The 22,697-nt window shown below is 45.3% G+C and overlaps 2 protein-coding genes and 1 pseudogene across 2 annotated transcripts; 2 read left to right on the forward strand and 1 right to left on the reverse strand.

The window, feature by feature from the left end:
* Positions 1-536: 536 nt before the first annotated feature.
* On the forward strand, positions 537-8,823 carry LOC139435586 (uncharacterized; annotated as a pseudogene).
* A 56-nt stretch (positions 8,824-8,879) lies between these two features.
* Positions 8,880-9,941, forward strand: LOC139435587 (uncharacterized; the record flags this gene model as incomplete). The annotated part of the gene is made up of 1 exon (XM_071206321.1): positions 8,880-9,941. A coding segment is annotated over one exon (1,062 nt), but the record flags the coding sequence as incomplete, so codon positions are not given.
* Positions 9,942-13,814: 3,873 nt separating this feature from the next.
* Positions 13,815-15,720, reverse strand: LOC139435575 (uncharacterized). Its single transcript, XM_071206310.1, has 3 exons — positions 15,331-15,720; positions 14,609-15,249; positions 13,815-14,522 (listed from the first exon to the last, which is right to left on the reverse strand). Exons 2-3 carry the CDS (start codon positions 14,873-14,875, stop codon positions 13,827-13,829), a joined length of 963 nt encoding a protein of 320 aa, XP_071062411.1. The 5' UTR covers positions 14,876-15,249; positions 15,331-15,720; the 3' UTR covers positions 13,815-13,826.
* Positions 15,721-22,697: the final 6,977 nt, after the last annotated feature.

Genomic DNA, 22,697 nt, shown 5'->3' on the forward strand with positions numbered 1-22,697 from the left:
ATGCGGCTATACATGTCATCATTGATTTCTTCCCGTTAAGTGGATATGACACATTAATAACAGCTTAAACATGACAATAGCGCCTACATCAACTCTACACATTATGTAATTCATACTAATTATTCATAACTAAGCGCTGCAACGCTAAAGTGAATAAGAGAACCTTACCCTTGTATATTCAAGACAGAAATGATTGACAAATTCGACGAGCACAGACACAGTGAAATTAAATCTTTCGCACAAAACTTCTAATAATTCCTGAAATAAATCTGCCTGCATATAAACTCAAGGAACTATTGTATTTTCATTCATAAATTGCTTTTAAAATAATAATTATTAACGTTAGTATGTATTTGTTATGCAGGGCTGTTACGGCATATTTCAACAGGAGTTTCAAAACAAGCGTTTTTGATTGGCTGTGTGTGGTTGTTTAAAAATAAATAGTTTTTTTGAATACTTCTGTCTGGTTGGCTGTTCGATTTCAAAATGATGCAGTATTTAATCATTCGTCAATAACAAAACACCACAAAGCCAAGATGGATTGGCATGGTAAATTGCATGTCATTTGTTAGAGAAATGGCCGAATTTAGATTAATGTTAGTTTATTTGTTATTAATTCATTATTTAGGGGTGCCTGATAGAATATGATTGCATGTATTTAACTAATTGAAATTATCTTTTTAGATCAAACACTTGTGTGCTACACTGCAGCAGGACTAACCTTCACTGTGACAAGAGGTAGGCTACTTCAATATTGTTTGCAATAACATTTGAATTACAAACTTATTATTTTTCCAGTGTTTCTTTTAATGTTTCGTGCAAAGTTTATACCGGTAATTACTCAAAAAAGTATTTACATGCAACAGATGAACGGGAGATTATTTACTTTTATTATTGACCTGGCTCGCAACGGGAAAAATGAGTTTAACCGTGAATCTTTTCGAAATCTCCTTTGTGTCCCCCCATTTGACAAATACGCCTGTTTATTATTATCTTTTCACGCACGCCATCATCGCCGGAGAAGCACACAGCCTCTGTGAGCGAGCGAGACACAGAGAGAGAAAGAAAACACACCTTTATGTATTTAATATAGCCTAGTAAAAATAAAATAAAGTAAGAAATCATTCCAATGTGTAGCCTCCTATAGGACAGTAAACACTTTAAAAGGGTTTGAGAACCACTGGGCTAACTCATTACTCTGGATTATGCTAGCTGCATTAGATATTGACGGGCTGTCAGCAGAGAGAGAGGGGGAGAGAGAAAAACACAGGCTGCGTTTATTATCCAAATCTCTGCTTTTGTGTATACACTATTTAGTAACTGTTGTTCTGTGTTTGTAGGGCTCCCAGTGTACATGCTATCAGACTCCATGTGCAGGGGTGTTGAGGAGCACATCTGTAATCTCACGGCGGCATACATCCACCCCGGCACTTTCCTCCGGCGGAGCCTGGAGCAGCACACCGGGAGATTCGACCGAGTGACGAGAGAGGCTCTGGTGGTCGTGCACATCGGCACAAATGATGTGGCCTCCGGACTGTCCCCAGCAGCCATCGTGGGACAGATGGAGGCCCTCATAGACCGGATCCAGCGTCTCTTGATGTGGCCATCTGCTCCATTGTCCCCCGAGCCGTGGACAATGAGTGGACGCGGCCTACGGTGCGAGAGACCAACCGCGGCTTCCGGCAGTTGTGTCAACAAAAACACAACTGCATTTACCTCCCTACTGGGACACTGTTTATAAAAACAAAAAGAATACTGATCAATTACATGCATAAAGATGGCCTCCACTTAAATGAAAAAAAAAATCTTATTTCATTATTTAAAGACATTTCTTTGGCATTTCTGTAAGCATTCATAGAATGTTTACATAAATGCCAAAGAAATGTCTTTCTCACAGACGGACGGACAGACGGACAGACAGACAGACAGACAGACAGACAGACAGACAGACAGACAGACAGACAGACAGACAGACAGACAGACAGACAGACAGACAGACAGACAGAGAGAGAGAGAGACACACTGTTACTGTTAATTGTTTTGTTCATAATTTTATAAATGTTAATAAAAATGTGTTTCTATACTAGTATCATATTGTGCTTTCTAATGTATTAACTGGGTCAATTTGGAAGACTTTTAGACATTAATTTGTTACACACACCTACACACATTGTACAACACATGTTACATCAGTATAACTTTCGACATCGTAACACCATTTTAAACGACATTGTATTTGAGATTCTACATTTTACTGACACCAACTATATCATATTTACATTGTTCATTACAAAAAAAAAAATATTGCTAACAGAGTCCCGAACATGCTAACGGTGCATGTTAACACTATCGTCAACACGAGGTTATACAGTGTTACATTAAGTAATGTCGACATAATTCGGTATATATGGTTGAATATGGTTGTTTGCACCGTTCAAAATACAATATACACACGTTTATTCAAGTGTCGTTAATGTATTGCAACACGTGTGTTCTGTGCATACATGCTAACTATGCTATGTGCGTGTGAGCAGGGGCTGTCTGGGCGCAGGCCGTGGGGAAGTTAAACAGTATGTGTCAAATATAAATTGCTCTTTAATATTGTAAAGCTTCAGTATTGTTTTGTATTACTATTTAGTATTATTTGACGTCACCTTCATCATTTACTGAATTATTTTAAACACATTTAATGCCATATTAGTTAATAACCAGTGTTTTATATACAAGGTAAAGCTAAATTGTTTATATCATAATGGATTATAAATATTTTCTATGACAACTGTGCATTATTTTTAACTGCTTTTTTCTTTTGGTTTTATATAAAGGTTAGGATGCCACGGAAGAGGTGCTCCAAAATGAGGCGGTTCCCTCCGAAGGCAGTTCTCCCTGACGCCAAAGGTAGGCTGCATGAATCTGTTGAATGCACATGCGCTACTTCCGCTACTTCCACTACTGTCCAGCCAAAGATAGTTGGTAGCAAGCATTTGAGGTTGGCTAGAAAGGGAGATTAGAGTGCCAAGTTGTGTACTGTTGCAGCTTTGATAAGGCACAAGCTTTCCTGTGTGTGCACATGGAAGGCTTCTGTGCTGGACTCCATTCAGGAGGAAGGAAGGAAGCTGAATATTGAAAAACTGGGCAAAGGCGTTGACAGTCAGTTTCAGATGTTCGACTCACTCTGGAGTATGTCCACAGGTACTGAGAGTTATGGTGTTTGTTCTGGGACTAAGAGTGACGGTGTGTGCTCAACTGTACGAAGCATTGCAGCTACCCTTGATGGACGATGCATCTTGTTTGCTGGACATGGATGGATTTTACTGTGCGATTGTACAGCACAATCACAACTTCTCTGTTGTGCATCTTAATCCTTGTAATTCCACAGGAATGCCCCATGACTATGGCAGGTCGGTAGCGCTTTTCCACAGCAGCTTCCCTGAACTCATGCTGTATATCACTGCGTTGTCACAGGCTTTAAATGCAAAGAAGTTCAGTGTCGTGACTGTGAGGGTGAACAAGGTGCTAAATTGTGTGGCAGGTGTTTTGCACAACAGTAATATTGCTGAGAAAAGGGAGCAGGCTTCATCTTCTGAAGTCAAAAGCAGTGGTTCAGCTCCCAATTTGAAACGCAGATTGTCTGTACCAGAAGGTGTTGCGTTGAAAAAGTGCTCTGTCCCCCTTAAACGATTGAAACAGGAATCAGATTGTGTCAAATGGTCAATGCAGAGTAACGCAGTGCCTGAAGTACTGGTTACCAATGTGTCTAAGCAAATACATAAACATGTTATATATGTTCAAGGGACTTTTCATCAAGCCCATAGCAAATTTGGTGCAAATGCGGGAAGTCAATGGGTTGCCATGTCCTTGGCAGCTATGGTTTGGCACAAGAGGCAAAGTGTAATGACTTGGAACACACAACAGCTTGATGATGTTGTCAATAGTGGCGACAAACTGTACACTTTTTTGACTGAAACTGATTGCATTTCTGAGCAATCGACTGGATATCTTCTCATAAAGGAATTGCCAACCATCATCACTTTAGATAACCGCCCGTGTGGCTTGGAATACAGCAGCCCTGTAGTTGGACATCTGTATGTAGAAGAAGAGCTCCTGACTAATGGAGTAGCATACAGTTTGAAGGATGGTCTGATGAAGATCTTTGAAACATATGATCACTGTTTCATTACAGTTCACGTGACACAGATGGCAAGGCATTTGGTGCAGGGAAAAGCATAGTTTTATACTATGGGACACTTCTAGATTTGTGTGTTCACATTCGTGGTTGGGGTAGACGCAACTCACAACAAATAGACAGGAATCAATTTGAGATTACAGGACTTACTCTGAACAGCACAGTGTATATGTATAACCGCAGTGCTTCTTGTGATGGGAGTGCAGCTTCATCTACTGCAGAAGTCCATCATATTGCCCCACAAAAACCTGAAAATGCATTTTGTGGACAGCAACACACAGTGAGCCAGTGTACAGACACGACTACCAATGCTGACTGTGTAGTAAAACTGGAACAACTGTCCGAAGATCCTATTCAAGAGGTAGGTGACAGTAACTGTGTTTACGACTCGGATGATGGATTTCTTGGAGCAACAACAATGGAGTATCAGTTCAATGTGTTGTCCAAAGACACAGCGCAAACTTTGTGTCGTCGGTTACAGTTGGAGTACAGGAAACATGGAGATGTCCTCAGTGGATTGATTGGTGCCCTCGGTGTCTCGTGCACAACTGACACAATTGTTGGTGATGGCAACTGTTTTTTCCGCGCTTTATCACAAGTGGTGTGTGGCAGCCAAAACTCCCAGCTCATGTTCAGGCGTAAGATCGTTAAACACATGATGTGCAACGAGGATAACTTTAATAGTTTGGTCAGAGAAGAGTACTCCAATAGTTTGAAGGACTATTTGGATAAATCCAAAATGACTCAATCAAACACCTGGGCAACAGAGGTAGAAATCCACGGTGCTGCAAACCTTCTTGGATTAGATATCTACACACACATCGATGACCACTGGTTGAAATACAGCTGTACAGGCCGAAAAATTGTTTCGTTTATCAACGCTCCAACATAGCGTTTCGTGAGTCGGTTGTCGTCGTTGGGGGGAAAAGCAAACAGCTGTTTGCTGCGGAGCACATCGCGAGCAGGCTCCCGTGAGCGGGAGGGCGCTCCTTCTTCACTACAGACTATCGCGCCATCTAACCATTCCCCAAAATGTTTTTAATACGAGCGGTAACCGGCCAAGCGCCGGGCAAAAAACAATCTTCTAATAAAAGAAAGTCACCGGAGGAGTTAAAGGAGTGACAGGGAGTTGGCTGCAGTGCCGCGTCCTAAAACCCTTTTATAATCTATCGATTAGATTTATGATTCGAACATTATAAAAGTAGGGTAGACATGTGGAAATTATCCGGCTGAACAAAACGTGCATTTATCAAACAGGTTTGTTTTCCACAGACCTTATTTCCAGCTATTTTCCAAAACTCTGTGGAGAAATTCCATTGCTTTTTGTGGAGGGAACCAGCAGCTTACTTCCTGTTTCAGGACGCGTCACTGCACCTCTCAATATGATGCCAGTATAAACAAGGTCTTCTGTCGGCTCTGTACATCAATATATATAGGTATAAAGGTATTGGCGAAATGTCCCAGCAGTTTAGGATAATGAAGGTTCTAATCAAATCAATTACATATAGCCATTACATGTCTAACTCCCGATGACAGGAAGGCAGAAAGTGCATTATACAAATAATAATACTCATAATAGCAGACATTTTTTAACAATGACCACAATATCATTATTTTAATAAACCAAATATGAACAATTGAGGGAAATGAGGAAGAACTGATGATTAAAATGTTGTAGTACAAGTAGTAATGTAGTTAGTGCATAAATTATTGCAACAAATGTGTTAATTTCTGAAGCCAATTCGTGGCACACCAGCTTTTTGGGCTGGTGCCCAAAAGGATTTGTTTGCAATGGTCAGGCAGATTGGGTTGCCCACTTTCTTCTGTTCCTTTTCAGCTGCTGACATGAGGTGGAAGAATGTATTGACCAGCATGATGCTTGAAGGGGGTAGGTGTGACAATGTTGACGATTTGGACTGGAATGACAAATGTGGTCTTTTGCGTTGCAATCCTGTAACGGCTGCACGCATGTTTCAACACAGATGGGAAACCTTTTTGAAAGATGTCATACGATCACCAAGTTAGCCAATTCTATCGTGTTGAGTTTCAACAGAGAGGGAGTCCTCATATACATGCCATTTTCTGGATTGAAGACAGCCCACAAATTGATCGAGACACTGATGAGGAGGTGGTGCAGTTTGTAGACAAGTACATTTCTTGTGAACTTCCAGAAGATGATGAGCTACTTGAGGAAATGGTGTCAACTGTGCAAACGCATATTAAAAGACATTGCAAATCGTGTAGAAAGAAAAACACCGTGTGTCGTTTCAACTTCCCACGACCACCGAGTGAACGGTCCTTTGTTTCCAGAGTAGGGAAAACGGATAAGTCGTGTTCACAACAGGAAGGCGTCGTCAACCAAATGACGGAAGAACAGGCACGTAAGATCATGTCCACGGTCAAAGAGGCAGTCACTGATGAGACGGCTACTTTCAAAACAGTCTCAGAGCTGTTTGGAAGTCTGGGTATTAACCAGGAGCAGTTTGAATCTGCATTTGAATGCATTGGTAAGAAAACCCAGGTTGTACTGAAGCGCAAACCTACAGACGTATGGGTGAATCCATACAATAAACGTTTACTTAGCGCTTGGAATGCTAACATGGACATTCAGTTTGTAGCAAATGCATATGCCTGCATTGTGTACATTATTGCATACATCGCAAAAGCTGAACGTGAAATGGGATTACTGCTCAGCAACGCTCAACGAGAAGCGACAAAGGAGGGAAACACGGATGCCAAAAAGTCCTTGCGAAAGTTAGGCAGCATTTATCTGCATAATCGTGATGTTTCCGCACAGGAGGCCGTTTACAGATACAAACACTCTCACAGACAACAACATGTGGTTCTGTGGATAGGTATTTGGCTAGACCAAATGAAGACATATTTCATCGGATGTGTTTAGCTACATTTGTGTCGGAATACAGAGTTCTGTCGAAAAACCAGACTTCTGTTAATAGAGTGAAACTAGGCAAGGACCTAGGATTCGTCCTGAAAAGGACTAAGGGAAAACCTGCAGTGGTGCGCTATGTGCAGTTTTCACATGACACGGATCCCGAGAAGTACTTCAGGAACATCTTGCAGCTTTTCCTGCCTTACCGTGTGACTGAAGACTTAAAACCTGAAGGGTTTCAGACTTTCGAACAGTTCTACCATAACGGTCAATGGTTGCTAGACACTGTGGTTCACAGTGTTAAAACTACTGTTGATGTAAACAGGCGAACATTTGAGACAGAATCTGAAGTGATGGAACATTCTGACAATGTTTCAGGACACACAGGTGCTCTTGAAGATGCCTGGTGTGAAATGTGTCCAGGGCAACAGTTGGAACGCTTGGAATGTGAACAGGAAGTGAGGGAACGAGTGCCAGTTCCCGACGAACACACAGATACCATTCCAGACTTGGCCGACGCTGGTGCAGGGGGAAATCGTTTTTATGCACATGGAAACATTATGTGTAGATCGGATGCACTTAATCTTCTCAGATCTCTGAATGTCAAACAGAGAGAGATCTTTTATCAAGTTAGACAATGGTGCATTGAAAAGGTAAAACCCTTCAATGTGTTTGTTACAGGTGGTGCTGGGACTGGGAAATCGCACCTCATTAAAGCAATCCACTATGAAGCATCTAAGTTGCTGTCACAAGTTGCAAGTTCGCCTGATAAAGTGTCTGTGTTGTTAACTGCCCCTACTGGCATTGCTGCTTATAGTTTAGGAGCCAGCACAATACATAGCACATTTTCTATAGGGTTGGATGTCAAACCTCCCTACACGACGTTAGGAGAGGAAAGGGTCAGTACCTTACGTGCTGAATTGAGCGATCTGCAGATCCTGGTGATTGATGACATTTCAATGGTGAATCATAACTTGCTAGCCTATGTTCACGGTAGACTTAGGCAGATTAAGCAAATTAGTGATCACTCACCATTTGGAAAAGTCAGCGTCATAGCTGTCGGCGACTTTTTCCAACTCAAGCCAGTTCAAGGCAAATCCTTGTATTTGGAGAACATGCCATGTGATTTCTGGACTGAAAAATTCTCCATTGCTCATTTAAACACCATTGTACGTCAACAGGACACTGTCTTTGCAGAACTGTTGAACAGGTTGCGTACACGAGCTAAGACCACGGCGCTCGTTGCCAGTGACATAGCTATCTTGAAAAAGTGTGAAACCGGGGAAAGCATTTCAGCGTTGCATATTTTCGCAACAAATGCACAAGTTAATGACCACAATATCAGACAGTTGTCAGCATCATGTCCAGAGAACCTTTGCGTGGAGGCACTGGATTATGAGAAGAATCAACAATCCGGCCGCATGGAATTGAAAAGAGGGTACTTCAGAAATGTGTACACATCCTATTTACCTGAAAGGTTACCGTTGGGAAAGGGTGCACGAGTGATGTTGATAAAAAATATTGATGTGTCTGACGGCTTGGTAAACGGAGTCTGTGGGAATGTCGTAGACATTGTCAACAATATCCACAACACATTTTTTGGGGGCGTGTGGCGTAGTGGGTTGTCCCTAGGCGTTCGGATCAGGGGGTCACAGGTTCAAACCCCGCTGCAATCAGCATGTCGTTGTGTCCCTGGGCAAGACACTTCACCCCAAATTGCTCCTGTGGGGATTGTCCACAGTATTGAGTATGTAAGTCGCTTTGGATAAAAGCATCTAACAAGTGACATGTAATGTAATGTAATTTGTGAGCACTGTGTTTGTGAAATTCGATGACGAAAAAGTGGGTACTAACAGAAGGAAGCGTTTCCCTTCAACTAGTGGCTACTCAGACAGAGATGACGAAAGGATACGCAAGGGAAAATTGCGTAAACAGTTTCCTTTGAAACTAGCATGGGCTTGCACAATCCACAAGGTGCAAGGGTTAACTGTTGACAAAGCAGTCGTTTCGCTTAAAATAATCTTTGAGTCAGGCCAGGCATATGTTGCTTTAAGCCGCGTCAAAAGCTTAAATGGGTTGACAATTCAGGACTTTAAAGACAGCGCCATATATTGCAAAGAGAATATTCAGGATTCCCTTGATGGCATGCCGCCATTTGTATCCTGTGCTACTACACCCTCACAGGGAACACACTCATTCTCCATATTCTCAATGAATGTACAAAGTTTAGACAGACATTTACCTGATCTAACGGTGGCAATTCAGCCATTTGATTACAGTTGTGTGGCTGTAACGGACACATGGTTAACTGAAACTGTTGCAAATCACACTGCACGGATTGAGAAATATACGTTTCACAGTGTGCCACGTTGCAAGGCATACAACTCAACTGACGCTGTTTTGAAAACAATTAAAGACCAACAACAAGTCGGAGTTTGCATATATTGTCAAGACCAGTTAGAGTACACCATTTTGGATATTCCAAATGTGAATTTAGAATGTATTGCCTCGCATTTCACCAGGGAGAATGTGATTGTTGTGGTTCTTTACCGCCCACAAACATATCCATTGCCTCTGTTCAAACTAAACATGAAGCTGTTGACCAGTTTCTTAAATACTAGGTCAGACAATGTAGTCATTTTGGGAGACTTCAACCATGATCAGCTCAAGTCATTGTCCATGTCATCCTTCATGGAACAACTAGGTTACTTGCAGTTGGTATCCGAACCCACAACAGAAAAGGGAACATTGATCGATCATGTATATGGGAAACACACAAGCAATTATCTCACAGAAACAAAGGTTATCCCGATGTATTTCAGTACTCATGAGGCAGTTCAATGTTTATTAACAAAGAACACCTGAGCTTCAACTGTTTCATTGTGTAACTGACAAAGGACACGAGCGGTAGTTTTGGTTGTGTGTAGACGGCGGAAGCGGGGAGAGGCATTCACGTGCCTTGATCCCTGCCGAGTCTACGCACGACTGTTGTTTGGTTGGTGTCAGTGCCACAGCAACTATTTCAGAGCAATGCGCTCATGGGGAAATGTAGTTTTGGTTGTGTGTAGACGGCGGAAACCAAGACCCCCAAAACACGGACTAAGGAGCTCCAGGATCCCTCCCTACCATACCCTAGGGACCAGAGGGTACAATGGTTGGACATTTACTACCGGCCGCGGTATGCCTAGTGTACAGGGTCCATATAACCGACTTAATGCATAGCGGGAAGTCGGTTATATAGACATCAACAGAATAAGTGTTTAACGGTGATTTAAACTAGTTTATGCGGGGAAAAGAGTGCTCAAAATCGGATTCAACAGGCCATCCACACCGACTCCCATTAAAAGTGATTGAAATGTACAGGAATCTGTCCATTTCAATCACATTTGATGACCCGTCCAGGGTGACTTTCTTCCCCAGGAATTAGTGTCTGAAAGCTGGCTAACATTACTTTAAATACAGTGTGCACATGGCTTTATTACCCATGAAATAGTGTGTGAAAGCTGGGTGAGTTTGATGTGAATTTAAGGAAGATATGGCCATTTCATCCACACCTCACGACTCCCATTAAAAGTGATTGAAATGTACAGGAATCTGTCCATTTCAATCACATTTGATGACCCGTCCAGGGTGACTTTCTTCCCCAGGAATTAGTGTCTGAAAGCTGGCTAACATTACTTTAAATACAGTGTGCACATGGCTTTATTACCCATGAAATAGTGTGTGAAAGCTGGGTGAGTTTGATGTGAATTTAAGGAAGATATGGCCATTTCATCCACACCTCACGACTCCCATTAAAAGTGATTGAAATGTACAGGAATCTGTCCATTTCAATCACATTTGATGACCCGTCCAGGGTGACTTTCTTCCCCAGGAATTAGTGTCTGAAAGCTGGCTAACATTACTTTAAATACAGTGTGCACATGGCTTTATTACCCATGAAATAGTGTGTGAAAGCTGGGTGAGTTTGATGTGAATTTAAGGAAGATATGGCCATTTCATCCACACCTCACGACTCCCATTAAAAGTGATTGAAATGTACAGGAATCTGTCCATTTCAATCACATTTGATGACCCGTCCAGGGTGACTTTCTTCCCCAGGAATTAGTGTCTGAAAGCTGGCTAACATTACTTTAAATACAGTGTGCACATGGCTTTATTACCCATGAAATAGTGTGTGAAAGCTGGGTGAGTTTGATGTGAATTTAGGGAGGGAGAGCAGCAGCAGCAGCAGCAGCAGCAGCAGCCGCAGCAGCAGGCTGTGACCCTGGCGGAAATACATTGATTGTTTTAGCCAGGAATAAGTGTTTAGAAGGCGGGTAAAGTGTTCCTGCAGCTCCTCCATGACGGTAATAATGATTAGATATAATTGCCAGGGCAGAAAGCTCTTTTTAAAAGTGAAAAAACGATTTGAAACCGTTTGAAATGACTGGCGGGTGCTGATGGAAAGCAGGCGGAAATAAATTGATTGTTTACCCAGGAAAAGGTGTTTAAAAGGCGGGTAAAGTGTCCCTGCAGCTCCTCCATGACGGTAATAATGATTAGAAATCATTTACAGGGCAGAAAGCTGTTTTTTAAAAGTGAAAAAACGATTTGAAACCGTTTGAAATGACTGGCGGGTGCTGATGGAAAGCAGGCGGAAATACATGGATTGTTTTACCCAGGAGAAGGTGTTTACAAGGCGGGTAAAGTGTTCCTGCAGCCCTTTAAATACAGTGTGCACATGGCTTTATTACCCATGAAATAGTGTGTGAAAGATGGGTAACTTTGCTGTGAATTTAAGGGAGATATGGCCCTTTCAAACAGGGAGATGTACAGGCCTTTATTACCCACGAATTAGTGTCTGAAAGCTGGCTAACATTACTTTAAATGCATGGTGCACATGGCTCTGTTACCCATGAATTAGTGTGTGAAAGATGGGTGAGTTTGATGTGAATTTAAGGGAGATATGGCCATTTCATCCACACCTCACGACTCCCATTCAAAGTGATTGAAATGTACAGCACTCTGTACATTTCAATCACATTTCCCGACCCGACCAGGGTGACTTTCTTCCCCACGAATTAGTGTCTGAAAGCTGGCTAACATTACTTTAAATGCATGGTGCACATGGCTCTGTTACCCATGAATTAGTGTGTGAAAGATGGGTGAGTTTGATGTTAATTTAAGGGAGATATGGCCATTTCATCCACACCTCACGACTCCCATTCAAAGTGATTGAAATGTACAGCACTCTGTACATTTCAATCACATTTCCCGACCCGACCAGGGTGACTTTCTTCCCCACGAATTAGTGTCTGAAAGCTGGCTAACATTACTTTAAATGCATGGTGCACATGGCTCTGTTACCCATGAATTAGTGTGTGAAAGATGGGTGAGTTTGATGTGAATTTAAGGGAGATATGGCCATTTCATCCACACCTCACGACTCCCATTCAAAGTGATTGAAATGTACAGCACTCTGTACATTTCAATCACATTTCCCGACCCGACCAGGGTGACTTTCTTCCCCACGAATTAGTGTCTGAAAGCTGGCTAACATTACTTTAAATGCATGGTGCACATGGCTCTGTTACCCATGAATTAGTGTGTGAAAGATGGGTGAGTTTGATGTGAATTTAAGGGAGATATGGCCATTTCATCCACACCTCACGACTCCCATTCAAAGTGATTGAAATGTACAGCACTCTGTACATTTCAATCACATTTCCCGACCCGACCAGGGTGACTTTCTTCCCCACGAATTAGTGTCTGAAAGCTGGCTAACATTACTTTAAATGCATGGTGCACATGGCTCTGTTACCCATGAATTAGTGTGTGAAAGATGGGTGAGTTTGATGTGAATTTAAGGGAGATATGGCCCTTTCAAACAGGGAGATGTACAGGCCTTTATTACCCACGAATTAGTGTCTGAAAGCTGGCTAACATTACTTTAAATGCATGGTGCACATGGCTCTGTTGCCCATGAATTAGTGTGTGAAAGATGGGTAACTTTGCTGTGAATTTAAGGGAGATATGGCCATTTCATCCACACCTCATGACTCCCATTCAAAGTGATTGAAATGTACAGCACTCTGTACATTTCAATCACATTTCACGACCTGTGTAGACTGGCTTTCTTACCCATTAGGTACACCGACAAAGGCACCTCTTCGGGGCCGCTCCAAGACCCCCAAAACACGGACTGAGGAGCTCCAGGATCCCTCCCATGTACCTCCAGAACCTCGAGCACCTTGGGTCCCCGGACCCCCGAACTTAAGCACTCCCCCACGGACTAAACCAAGATGATCACACCCTCAAGAATCTCGTGCCCCTGGCTACACTTAAAGGGGGTCTACTTTGCGGTGCTTTGCCGTCGGCCCATCGGCACCCATAGTCGGCCTTCTTCACAGCAGCAGCACCCAACCTCCATGGAGGATTTTGCTCGTGCCCCTGGCTACACTTAAAGGGGGTCTACTTTGCGGTGCTTTGCCGTCCGCCCATCGGCACCCATAGTCGGCCCTCTTCACAGCACCACCTGCCCTGCTGGAGGTTCACACTTTAACTTTTTTTACCCTCTTCTACCTTACAAATCATCCCACACTTGAGCACTCCTCACTCGGACTAAACACCTACATGCTACCACCAGAACCAGAATATCGTGCCCCTGGGGATCTTAAAGGAAGAAAACCCATAGTGGGATTTAAAAACAGAAGACTTAGTAATTTTAACAAACTTTATTTACAGTAATATTGACAGTAATAAATACATTCAAACAGGATATAACGTATTTACAAGGGGACTGATTACAACAACACACTGCATATTTACAAGTTGATCACTGGCAACAGTGGGTGAAGTTGGGGCAGAGTATGGCACCCTCTCTTCACCCATGTCTGAGGGGTTGTGTTCGGCCAGTGACTGGTCCCTCTTCGGGACATGTCTTGGTAGGGAGTCTTGGTAGGGAGCCGGGCTGTGCTCCTCTCCAGAGTTGTCACTGTCGATGTCAATACCCGCAAAAGTGTCTTCATTTCCCGCTGCTGCTGCTGTCGATGCCGCCGCCGCTGCTTGCAGTGACTCTGTGAAGAGCAACCGAATGTCCGCAGCCTCCTTCAAAGAAGGATTATTCGCGTAAAATGTGTCCGCAGTTGCAGTGTTGTGACACATGAAATCACTCACTCTTTGGCGGTTGCCTTTGTCTTGAAACCTCTTCGCATTATCGGCGTGGACTGTGCGGAGGTCGGTGAAGTTAATGGGACTGCGGAGCCCCACATCAGCCCATGCCAACCTCAGGGAGTAGGCAAGCTTCCTGAACGGGTTCTTTCCCTCTGTGTACAGAAAGTAACGGCTCTGGGTGCAGGTCAGCGTACCCTTAATTTCCAGCCACCTCTTCATCCATCCAAATTCTTCTACGGTGAGGTACAGCTGCGCCTCCCCGAACGCGTTGGCCGTCTTGTGGTTACTTACCTGTTATGACAGAGATAGAGAGTGTCAATACAATGTCAATCATGCATATAACTGCCAGAATAAATACATTGATTAATAGCACTCACATGAACCAGGTAGCCGAAGGCAGTGCCAGTTGTATCCGCCTTTCGGACCTCGGCGTTGGTCATGTTGGAGTAGACCCCCGGACGGTGGCCATAAATGCAGCTCCAATGAAGAGTCATATACCCATAGAGCAGTGTCCGGGTCGCGGTAGTCGGATTGCTGGCCATCACATCCAGGAGCTGAGGGATGTGAGTGGTGGTCGAAGTCAAGCATGTCATTAGGTCGTTGTGGCTCGGCAGACCTTCCATCTTGTCACGCTTCACTTGCATCTGGTGGATAAGTACTTTTCTCTTCAGGGACTAAAGGATGGCAACTACTTCCCGTTTGATTAAAATCATGTCGGTTTGGCTGAGCCTGCTCCCCTTGCACGGTGTGTCGGCCATGTACTTGAGAAAGTGTGATATATTCTTGATGTAGAAGTCGGAGGTCGTGACCTGAAGGCTTGACTTCATCAGGCTCCGGGACCACCCGCGTATCCTCTTGAGATCCCTCAAAAAGAGCCAGTCAGACAGGCGATTGAAACCGTGTGCCATGAAACTGAGGAACGACTTCACTCTGCTTAGTTTGGAGACTGTGTTTTCCTGGAGCCTCACTGGTGGGTCGATACCTGCATAATGCTCCCGGTATCCTTGCAGATACCCCTCTGTGAAATATAAACAGTACTTTAATGACAACACATGATGTGTTACAGAAACTGCATGTGTCACATAGCCAAAACAGTTACCCATGATCCGTGGGAATGTTATGTCCCGCATTATATTTCCCCGGCCCCTGCCCCGGAACCAGGGGGAATTTATGGGAGGGGAGGTTGACGAGGCCTCGGTATGGATGGATGCAGGCTCTGAGGAGCTGGATGAATGGGTGTGAGAGCCAGTGGGGGACTTGCTGCAGGCGGGAATGGGAGACGTGCTGCAGGCGGGAATGGGAGACTTGCTGCAGGAGGGACCTTTCGACTTGGACAGCCTCGTTGGTGTCGACTCTGGTCGGGGTCGTTTCTTCAGAATGACCCGCTCTCGTTCCTCCCCATCGAACGCGGGCATGTCCCCGGCCCGCTGATCCATCCTCTGTCGCTTGTCCTTTATCCTCTGCTGCAACTTGCAGCGCAGGGATTTCACCTCAGCAGCATATATGTCCCGCTGAGGCCTCACTGCGTTAGCCTCCAGCCTCCATTCTTTGCAGTCCGGGTTGTCACATTCATTCACCGGGGACAAGGGTGGAGGTTGTGACAGTATATCGTCGTCTGCCACCGTGTCAACAGCCCAAGCGGTAATCATTTCTATGGTGGGGTTTGTCATTCGGAGTTCATAAAGCTCCTTCTTGGCCACTGTCATTTTCATTTGATTTTGAACCACATGTAGTTCCTCCCGGGCCAGCTCAACATGGTCTCTGGCCAAGTGGCGATCCAGCCTTGTGCCGTGGTACTCGCATCCCAGAATGGTACAGGGATGGAGCCTAATGTTGGTCCGTCCGTTGGCCAACAACAGCAGAATTTTTCTTTCATCCAAGTTACGCACACCATGGTTCCTCTGTAGGTGCTTGCTCAGGGCACGGTAGGAGCTATTGCAGATCGGACAACGGACCGCCATCCGACCTGTATTCTTGAGCATTTCGGTACCGGGAAATGTCACCAGAATCGTGGGTAAAAAAGAAGGAAGCGTGAAAAGACTCACGAAAGACGCACTCAGCTTATTTTCAAATCAGTGTTTGTTTTCATTTGCATCATGGTGCGGTGTCCCATTTAGGCACTCGTTAGGCGGGCAGAGATCCCTGTAATCTCCCCTCACGTTCCTCCAGAGTCTGATTCTCCCAAAGGATACCCGACAGTTTCGGGTACGACCCAGAGGGCGCACGGTGGACGGCCAGGGCGAGGCCGCCACACCGCGCTGGAGTCAGGGTCCCGGTGAGGCGCAGGACGGAGCACCCGGCAGTAGCCTCCAGCAGACCCCCGCGCGGTTCCCTCGTCCCTCAGAAGAGGTGGAGAGGCGGAGGGGTGGGTCTTTTCATCTGCTGGCGGGTTGCCGGGATAACAGTATCCTCCGGGGAGGCATTGAACCCCTCTCAACTGCCCCCCGGAGGAGGCAGGGGAGTCAGGTACCCAGAGGGTGGACGGCCAGGGCGAGGCCGCCACAACCAGAGAACCAGAAAAAAGGGGTGAAATGGGAAAAAAGTACCCCAAAATAGTGTTCCATAAGGCGGGTAGAGTCCCCTGACAACTCCCCATACCTTTCTCCAGGGTGGGAAAAAGTACAAGTCAACTTTTGGAAGAACCAGAGAAAAGGGTGAAAATGGATAAATTGTATCCGAAAATAGTGTTCCAAAAGGCAGGTAGAGTCCCCTGACAACTCCCCATACCTTTCTCCAGGGTGGGAAAAAGTTTAAGTCAACTTTTGGAAGAACCAGAGAAAAGGGTGAAAATGGATAAATTGTATCCGAAAATAGTGTTCCAAAAGGCAGGTAGAGTCCCCTGACAACTCCCCCTACCTTTCTCCAGAGTCGGAAAAAGTCTAAGTTAACTTTTTGGAAGAACCATAAAAAGGGGTGAAAATGGATAAAATGTATCCCAAAATAGTGCCTCTTGAGGCGGGTAGAGTCCCCTGACAACTCCCCTTGCATTCCTCCAGACACCAGTTTGAAAACTTAAAGTTTTGTGAGAACCATGATTGGGGGTCCTCCAGGCAACAATTTCATCCGATCCAAAGTGCTCATGAGGCGGATACATTCCTCCATGATTTCCCCATCATGTGAAAATAGCTCGTTTTTTTCTAAGTGCTCTCAAAAACCGGGTTTCCGATTTCGTGCAGATGGTAGCTTGGAAAAGATGAATGAATTTTTTGGACGGAGGAGGGGAGCTCTCGTTTCCCCTCTCCGTTGTAAATTGCAACGGGGGAGTGCAAAAGTCTCCGGGGCTTCGTTCCGAAGCGCCGAAGACTTGACCCCCTCCCCCGTTGGCACTTAGCCGTTTTTCAAGAATTTTCAAAAACTTCATTTTTGATTATTTTAACATATAATTGACCGTTTTCTTTACTTTTTTTTGCTTTCCACGGGTGGAGGCGCATGGCAGGCCGCATATGAGCTTCCATATTCGGCCTGGAACGTCCGGGAATTATGGGTTAAGCTCCATATACTGACGACTCCCATTAAAAGTGATTGAAATGTACAGGAATCTGTCCATTTCAATCACATTTGACGACGCATGCAGGGTGACCCTGGCTACACTTAAAGGGGGTCTACTTTGCGGTGCTTTACCGTCCGCCCATCGGCACCCATAGGCGGCCTTATTCACAGCAGCAACACCCAACCTCCATGGAGGATTTTGCTCGTGCCCCTGGCTACACTTAAAGGGGGTCTACTTTGCGGTGCTTTGCCGTCCGCCCATCGGCACCCATAGTCGGCCTTATTCACAGCAGCAACACCCAACCTCCATGGAGGATTTTGCTCGTGCCCCTGGCTACACTTAAAGGGGGTCTACTTTGCGGTGCTTTACCGTCCGCCCATCGGCACCCATAGTCGGCCTTATTCACAGCAGCAACACCCAACCTCCATGGAGGATTTTGCTCGTGCCCCTGGCTACACTTAAAGGGGGTCTACTTTGCGGTGCTTTACCGTCCGCCCATCGGCACCCATAGTCGGCCTTATTCACAGCAGCAACACCCAACCTTCAGTGGAGGATGTTATCATGCCCCTGGCAACACTGGTAAACACTGGTAACATATGTCTAGCCGCTGACAGGAACTTGACATCGGAACTTGACATCGCATTTCCATTGAGCGGACTCCCGTACATGGGAAGGGCAAGTCCCACGGTACCTCCGTTCATAAGGCTGACATTTGCCTTACATGAGCAAACAGGCTACTTCAGACTTCCATGAAATACACCGGGGAAAAGCACCTCTCTGTGGCCGCTCCAAGACCCCCAAAACACGGACTAAGGAGCTCCAGGATCGTTGGGTCCCCGGGCCCCCGAACTTAAGCACTCCCCCACGGACTAAACCCAGATGATCACACCCTCAAGAAACTCGTGCCCCTGGTAACACTTAAGGGGGTGGATTTTGCGGTGCTTTATCGTCCGCCCATCGGCATCCATATTCGGCCTTCTTCACAGCAGCAGCACCCACCCTCCGGTGGAGGATGTTCTAATGGCCCTGGTGACTCTGAAAAGAGGTGGATTTTGCGGTGCTTTACTGTCCGCTCATCGGCATCCATATTCGGCCTTATTCACAGCAGCACCTGCCCTGCTGGAGGTTCACACTTTAACTTGTTTTACCCTATTCTGCCTTACACATCCTCCCACACTTGAGCACTCCTCACTCGGACTAAAGTGAGGAGGAATCTGCCTATTAAAAGTGCATGAAATGGACAGGAATCTGTCCATTTTATCCACATTTGACGACCCGTCCAGGGTGGCTTTCTTACCCAGGAATTAGTGTCTGAAACCTGGGTAAAATTGATGTGAATATAGGCAGAATGTCCATTTCATCCAGGGAGATGTACAGGGCTTTCTTACCCAGGAATTAGTGTGTGAAAGCTGGGTAAGATTGCTGTGAATATAGGTAGGATATGTACATTTCATCCACATGTGACGACTCATTAAAAGTGCATGAAATGTACAGGTACATACTGTAAGGGCCTCGGGCCGGCCGTTTGTCCAGTGGACAGATTCGGGCCTCCCAGAAGTTTCCCTAGGGGGGTCCCCGTGAAGCCTTAAAAATAAGCGGTCGCCGCCGACGCTTCCGGGCCGCCCGGACGCTCGCTCCGGGCGAAAAACCTAAGCTCGAGCACCAGAGGGGGACCGCGCTGCGATTTTCCAAAGTTTTCGTCGTTTTGCCGAAACGCGCGCCTCGTCCACAGGGGGGCCGTTGCCCTCTTCCAATACATAAAACACAATGTATACGTATTTGAAGTGGACAGTCCACTCCAAATACCGTATATGATCCAGTTATGTATTTGAAGTGGGCAGTCCACTTCAAATACCCTAGATAAAGCAGTTATGTATTTGAAGTGGACAGTCCACTTCAAATGTGTTGCAGGGACACGTGGGGCCCATTGATCACACCTACACAGTTTGGGGGACATTCACACTGGTTGACTCTCTAAAAACAGTTGGAATATGGAAATGTGCATGTCCACTTCAAATACATTACCGCAGTGTCTTGTGTATTTCTAGTGGACATTCCACTTCAAATACATTACCGCAGTGTCTTGTGTATTTTGTAGTGGACAGTCCACTTCAAATACATTACCATGTTGTCCTGTGTATTTGAAGTGGACAGTCCATTTCAAATACCCTAGATAAAGCAGTTATGTATTTTAATTGGACAGTCCACTTCAAATACATTACCACAATGTCCTGTGTATTTGAAGTGGACAGTCCACACCTGGGAGCTCTCCAGGGTCCTGGAGAGTCATTTTAAACGATTTAAAATTGTTGTTTCACTTTAAAAAAAAAACGTTCTGCCCTATAAATGATTTTAATCATTATTACCGTTATTAAGGGGCTGCAGGAACACTTTTCCAACGTTTCAAACACTTATTCCTGGGTATAAATGCCATGTTATGCCTCCTGCTCTCTGGGTAAAATATCCTACTATTTAAAACACTTTTGCCGATGTTTCAAGCCATTTCCCCCACGTTTCAAACACTTATTCCTGGGTAGAAACTCACCCTGCGATTCATTGGTGTGGAAATGGAGACAATTGGACGATGTCAAACTACTTAGCAACCTTGCAGTGTCTCCAAACTTGTTGCAGGGACACGTAAGGCCCATTGGATCACACCCACACAGTTTGGGGGCCATTCACACGTGCAGTGATGTACCTGAACGCGTTCAATGAACGATCGTTCATGAACGCGTTCATATTTTGGGCGAACGTGAACTGAACGTACTGTATTTTCGCTAGATGAACGTAATTGAGAACGCGTTCATTCTCAGCGCTGTATAATGGCGTTCAAAAGTGCGTTCATTCTCAGCACTGTATTATAACGGCGTTCAAAAGTGTGCCAGATTTCATATGCCTTTCAGCCGAAAACCCAGTTAAAACACACCGTAAACAGGCTTCAAAATAATGCGGAAAACCACCCAATCTGGCAACAGCAAGCTGCCTGTGATGCGTACGCGCCTGTCACCCCTGGCTGTCGCACTAAAATATAAATATACTAAATATATCAGACTCCTCACAACAAACAATGTGGAACCGCGGAACCGGCGAGCATTGAATGAATGAATGAATTAGTATGGACGAAGCCGAGAGCAGCTGCAGCAGCACTCGCTCAGAGTGAGACTCTACAGCAGGGGTGGGGAACCTCCGGCCTCCGGCCGTATACGGCCCGCGAGACAATTTGGTACGGCCCTCGAGGTAATTTATAAACACACGCAAAAAATAAAAAAATTAAAGAAATCTAGACCGCAAAAAAATTAACAGAACGTGGGTCATAGTAAGACAACGAACTGACAATGAACAGGAGGAAGCTACCACAATATATACACAGGTAAAGGGGACACAGGTGGAAACAATCAGGGCGGGGGAAAACAATCAAGGACGCAGGAGACAGAAGGGGGCGGGGAGCGTGGAGGCCTGAAATGAGAGGGATGATTAATTAAGGGAATACACATAAAGCACAGGGCAAAGGGACATGACAAAACTAACATAAAGAATAAACTTTCACTATTAGTTTCCTAGACATGACAGTACCCCCCCTTCTAGGGACGGCTCCTGACGGCCCAGGCTCCTCTGAGTTGAGGCGGTCAAAATCCTCAATGAGGCTTTTATCTATGACGAAGCGGGAAGGAATCCATATCCGCTCCTCAGGACCATAACCCTTCCAGTCAACCAGTAGCTGTCGCCCTCTACCCCTTTTCCGACTAGCCAATATCTTCTTGACGGTGTAAACCGGACCTCCATCAATCATCCGGGGGGGCGGGGGGGGGTTTGGCGGTGGGAACCATAGCGCTCTCCTTCAAGGGTTTTAGTTTCCTTACATGGAAGGTGGGATGTACCTTCATGGACCTGGGAAGCCGTAGACTCACTGAAACCGGGTTGATGACCTTGGTGACGGGAAAAGGACCCACAAACCGGGGAGCCAATGTACGGGAGAGTACGTGGAGGGGAAGGTCTCGTGTAGAAAGCCAGACTTTTTGGCCTGGCTGGTATACAGGAGCTGGTCGGCGTTTTCGGTCTGCTGCTCTTTCTTACGAGAGTCAGGGGTAGGCCAACAAGCTACTGCGCTAACCTTCTCTGGGTCCATCCTAACCTGACCTGGCGAAATGATGAAGCCCAAGAAAGTGACTGTCTCTGCATGGAATTCGCATTTTTCTGCTTTGACAAACAACCTATTCTTGAGCAGCTCTTGTAGAACCTGGCGGACATGTTGTTTATGGGTGTCAAGTTCAGGGGAGTAGATCAGAATGTCGTCAAGATATACAAAAACGAAACGGTTCAGAAACTCCCTCAACACGTCGTTGATCATAGCCTGGAACACAGCAGGAGCATTTGATAATCCAAATGGCATTACACGGTATTCATAGTGGCCTGAAGGGGTGTTGAAACCCGTCTTCCATTCATCGCCCTCCCTGATCCTGACTAAATGATAAGCGTTACGCAGGTCTAACTTGGTGAAAACCTTGGCTCCCTGAAGCTGCTCGAAGGCTGACGAGATGAGAGGAAGGGGGTACCGGTTTTTAACCGTAATGTCATTGAGAGGTGAGTAGTCAATACAGGGCCTAAGAGACCCATCCTTTTTCCCAACAAAAAAAAAACCCCGCTCCTGCTGGTGATGAGGAAGGGCGAATAAGGCCTGTTTTGAGGGAGGCATCAATATAGTCCTTCATGGCCTCTTTCTCAGGTCCTGAAATAGCATATAGTCGACCCTTAGGAATTGTAGACCCAGCAATCAGGTCGATAGCACAGTCATAGGGGCGGTGAGGCGGAAGAGTCAGAGCCTTGGATTTACTGAATACTTCACTTAAATCGTGGTAGCAGGAAGGGACTGAAATAACATCAGGAAAATATATTTCTGGGATAGTTCCCTGCCTAACCCTCCCAGTGTTACCTCTTCTGTCAATCTCCGCTACCTGCTTAACACAGTGATCTCTGCA

The sequence above is a fragment of the Pseudochaenichthys georgianus genome, chromosome 17, assembly GCF_902827115.2.
Source record: "Pseudochaenichthys georgianus chromosome 17, fPseGeo1.2, whole genome shotgun sequence".
In the NCBI taxonomy this organism is placed as follows: Eukaryota; Metazoa; Chordata; class Actinopteri; order Perciformes; family Channichthyidae; genus Pseudochaenichthys; species Pseudochaenichthys georgianus.